The sequence below is a fragment of the Empidonax traillii genome, unplaced genomic scaffold (genome assembly GCF_003031625.1).
Source record: "Empidonax traillii isolate 1590-97213 ecotype Southwest subspecies unplaced genomic scaffold, ASM303162v1 scaffold217:size1918799, whole genome shotgun sequence".
Classification (NCBI taxonomy): domain Eukaryota; kingdom Metazoa; phylum Chordata; class Aves; order Passeriformes; family Tyrannidae; genus Empidonax; species Empidonax traillii.
This window is the reverse complement of record NW_020955410.1, coordinates 1386985-1391972: the sequence shown is the minus strand read 5'-3', so window position 1 is coordinate 1391972 and position 4988 is coordinate 1386985. Positions and strand designations below refer to the sequence as shown.

General features: G+C 34.2%; 1 protein-coding gene across 1 annotated transcript in view; it reads left to right on the top strand.

Annotated features, from left to right (window-relative positions):
• The window catches only part of PLXDC2 (plexin domain containing 2), a 263586-nt gene that overhangs the window by 188967 nt on the left and 69631 nt on the right, over positions 1–4988 (top strand). Inside the window, exon 5 of the mRNA XM_027887618.1 lies at positions 3309–3431. Within this exon, the coding sequence (XP_027743419.1) occupies positions 3309–3431 (123 nt within the window). The remainder of the gene's footprint in view (positions 1–3308; positions 3432–4988) is intronic.

Genomic DNA, 4988 nt, shown 5'->3' with positions numbered 1-4988 from the left:
TAAACCAATTCAGTGTCCTACATCACGTGGAAGTGTGCTTTCATAGTTAAATAGTTATATATGCATTTTTCTCCCTATTTGTGAGAGTGTAAATTTGTACACTACGAGAACTAAAGGTGTGCCTTTCTTGATTTACAAGTAGTTTTAGTAATATTTCAGCCTTATTTTTAGTCAAATTTATGTGTACATTTTAGACTTACAAAATGCTGAGCACTCTTTCCTATTTGTCTTCATTCCAGTATTTAGGAACATATTATACTTCTAGGTATAATGCTTGTGGGGAGTTTTGGAAAAGAGCTCTACCAGTACCTTCCACAAAAGACAGATTAAGTGGTTCAGGAAATTGCAGCTCTGAAAAATTCTTCCTTGACTAAATGAATCAACCATAAGCATTTACCACTGTCAGAAAATTAGGTCACAGATAATATAAGCCAGTTTTCTGTGGAATTCCATTCAGGAATAAGTTAATTTTACATTTGCTGCCTTCTTTAAGTTGTAGTGACAATGATAAAATGTCCACGGTCAACAGTGGCTTCAGCTTTTAAATCTCTGGGATGATTTGAAATGACTTCGTGTTTCTTTTCAAGTTGTTCCAGTGCATGCCTGGAGTTCTCATTAGAATGAACTTCATGCAAGGCCTGCCCGTTTCCCAGCTATCATCCACCTCCTGCTTTCCATTTTTGTCTATAGTAAAGCTGCATCCGTCAAATCCTTGGAAATACACTCTGTGGTTACTAATTACTTGGGCTGATTTACTTAGTTATGTGTTCCAGCACAATTAAGTCCTTTCTTTCCCTATTGTATCTTCCTCATTATTAGTTATAATGGTAACATTTATACTGTAAATGGGATGGCAGCATGAAAGGGAAACTGTGTGTAAGGATAGGACCATTGTGCAAGGGATGAATAAGTACTGAACTGTTAAGGCTAATTGTAATATAAGGATTGAAAGGTTTTGTTTGTATTGTCTTCAAATTATTTTTGAGGAAGGATTTCAAGGTTATAGACCTACCCACAGCTGTGTTAAAATACGTGTGCAGATGAGCACAGGGATAATAAGCAGCACATAATATGAAGTATATTTCTATGAAATTGTATGTATTTAGAATGTCTAAATAAGAATAAAGGATTATTTCACAAGGAAATGACATTTAAGAAGCAGACAATAATAAAAAGGAAGTAATGAAAATGCATTTCAGGGACTATACTTTGGCAAGACAGTTGACTATCCTAAAATAATGAGTTATAGAGTAAAATTCCAGCTGCACTTCTATTTTCTGAAAGTTGAGGTTTAAAAATTGCTTGTAAATATGTGTGGGCAGATTTTTTTTTTAACTTATGTTTCTCTCTCCATATCAATTACCAAAAAAGAAAAGTGCTACTTAGATATTCAGTTGAAGGAGTCTGCCCCCCACTCTCTCCCCTCCCCACCTTCTTCCCCCACCCCCCAAAAAAAGAAGTTTTAGTATAGTCATAAGACTTAATTTAGTAGTTAGGTAGTGTCCAGATATTAAAATACTATATCTTTCTGATACATAGATATGTTTTAAATGAAGAAAAAGCAGCTTGATTCCTAGCTCACCCCTTTGTCAGATGCCAAATCTTGCAACTGAATCTTTTGTTGTATTTTCTCCACACTTGGCTTTTTCGTAGCTCTCCTATCACCTCTTCATTAGTTGACTTCAGAGAACTTGATTTTAAATGCTAGCAGCCATGCAGAAGAATTATTCCAGAGAACCACCTTTCTTGTTTATTTCTTTGTAGCATCTTATGACTTCTAGAACTAGTTCTGTGAACAGTTATCAAGAATTTAGCTACATATTTTGGGAGAGGACAGGAGTAGAGGGATGGCTAAAGCACTCCAGAAAATTATTGTTTTTCATGCACCCAGAGATTTCCTGTATTTTATCAAATAAGTCTGTCATCTCCCAGTGGTTAAGATGGAGATACTGTTGTTAGGAAAGTGAGGTTGCACACTAATAGTTTTTTAATATCATCTGTTAAGAGGAGATTTGATCACATTTGTATTTAGTTCTGGAATTTCACAATTGTATTTTAGGGATAGATTTGCATGCTCCTATGTAAAGTGTTGCATTGGCATGATACTTAATGTGAGAAGAAAGGATTTCTTGGGTTTGACAGTGGAAGGGGTTGTGGAGGAAGAAAGACTCTCAATAAGACTGAAGACAGAAAAAGAAACACAAACCAGTGTAAATGCTGTTGCAGTGAATATTATCATTTGCCAGTAAAAAATCTTTCAAATAAAATTTTTCATATTAGAAAATATGCTAATATTCTTCTTGTTGTGGAGATGTGTGCTGTTGGAATATACTTCATTGAATCAAGAAGGAGAAAAAGCAAACATTTCACTATAAGGTACCATCTGGTAAACACTTCAGGAGGAGTGGTAATATCAAACCTCAGTTTTGAAGATCTACCTGTAGCCAAATCAACTTAAAGGCAAATGGTAAAACAAACATAAACAGCATTTGTAGACCATCTACTGTTTAAAATTGAAGGGATTTCCTGTCATTAAAATACACAAATTTTTGCATTGAAAAAAACTGCAGGATTACTGTATTCACCGTAGATGACTGTTCTTTCAAAGGAAGGACTCCAATTCCAAACCACCAGAGTTTTTTGATGAAAGGAGGCCACTATTGATCTGAGGACTGTAGTTGATTCAGGAGTGAAGAGGATAACCTAGCAAGACCTGACACTGCAGAGAATGTAGTAGAAGTGTTACTTAGCTTATAATCCTAGAATAGTTCTATCTGTTCCACTCTTCATCTAAGTTTATTTTTAAAGGTTGTCAACTCTTCTTGTATGAAATAGTCTCTTACTCTGTGTCTCTAGAAATAATGCAAAAGGGTGAGAATAACTTTTGAAGAGGTCACAAATTGCAAAAGCTAAACAAACTGAAAATTTTTGGAAAGAATAGAAGAAAGCACTGTGGAATATGCCTGGTGGTAAATGGTTCATTTTCATAATACCACATACTTGCATATTTTCCTTAAATGGAGTTATTCTTCTTTGAGTTTTTTTCTTTTTTATTTCTGTACGAAAACTTCCTTCTTGAACTAATTGTTCCACTCTTCATTTTGAATCTTGTTCTTCTTGCAGCCATGACAGACGTTTTCCTGAAATTTTAGCTCTTATTTAATTCACTATAAAATTTATAGTGGGATTAATTTCTCTCAGATGACTCTCTAATGCTCTGGCAATGCCTAACTCAACCTGCCATTCTATATATCTTTCCAGAATTTACTGAAATGGTCTCAATTTATTTTTATTTTTTTTTATTGTAGGTTTCATATATACTGGAGAAGTTGTACATCGAATGTTAACAGCTACCCAATATATTGCACCCTTAATGGCAAATTTTGACCCCAGTGTATCAAGAAATTCAACAGTCAGATATTTTGATAATGGTATGTAGAAGTCCTTCATAAATGAATGTGTATGTATCCCTTGGCTCTTCTTATTTTCCCAAATAACTATTTTTGAGGGAAACATTGAAGATTTTTTAATTTTTTTTTCTTTAACTCACAAGCTGTATAAAGCATGTAGCTAGAGAAACATAAACAGTTCTTAATTTAGAACCCGGTTAAAGAGTCATGAATGCTTTTTCCTTATAAAACAGATATTTTCTGGAGGTTGAAGTACAACAACTCAAACTAGCAATACATTTTATCAGTTTTAAAAGGAAAAATCTGTCTTGTATAAACGTGTAAGTTCCTGCTATTTCAAAATATATATAGAGATACATATATATAGTAAATACCATCTACCAACTACCTAAAATGAAAATAGCATTTGTGGAATGCAATAGCAAGAATGCACAAATGCAGGGCAGGCATAAGGTTAATAAACCTGTCAGTGACTAAAAGTGTTCATGGAGTCCCAGGATTGGAATCTACACCACGAATTCTCAACAGATCCTTGTGAAAAAAGGCTGCAAGAGTAAAAGGCTAACTGCACTGTTATTCTTGAAACTCTGTGAGATATTTCAAAGGCCTTGAATGTGTGGATATTTTTCTCTTGAATTCAGTTATAATCAATATTTTAGAAACATAACCCATGTGGTTAAAAGTCATCTTGTGCCTTATCTCAGGCCTTTAGTGATCAACTGCAGTGGCAGTGACTGTCTATTTTGAATTTAAAACTGAGACAATTTAGTATCATGACTTAATATCATAAGATCCATAAATTTTAAATCTTCTTGGATACACATGGATTAACCTGTATGTTTATTTATTGCGAATTTAAGCATAAATTTACAGCATGTTCAAAAACGTATCATATTTCCAAGCAGGTGTGTTACTTTTCATTTTTTAAAAAAGTGATCAATATGTATCATAAAACTTTTGTACCTTTCCTTAAAATTTAGTCATTGCAGAATTTAAAACAGGAAAAAAATAGAATTTTGATTTCATAAATTATTTATCATTATGGCCTGAGATTTTTCATCTTTGTTTAAAGAATCTGAGGATTCTGGGGAAGACATTACTAATCCTCACTGTATTCCTAACTTCCATATATCAGGCTGTATCACATGGCTTTCATGACAAAGTTGAACAGTTCTTTGGGATTTTGGATCGCTCTTCATGTGTAAGACATGATCTTTTGAACTCCATGTGCTTTAGGTCAAAGAATTGGCTATCCTAGCACAAATAAAAAGGAACTGAGCAATTGTATCTTCAGCACCTTTTTTCTTATTCATTCATGTTTTCTTCCCATGAGTAAATGTGCTACTTTAGAGCAGCATCTGTGGTAGGCAAGCACAAAGTATGGGGTCCATCAAGGTCTTGCTGACAGAGCTCACTGCAAGGAGTTCAGATACACACAAATCTACCTAAAAGCCCCGGGAATGAGATAACAGTTTTGATGGCAGATGATTTTCATTTTAGGGTGGAGTTCTGAGATGCACATAGATCTGAGGTACTCAAAGACCAACCATAAGAAATTCTGGCTGGTTTTATTTCAAT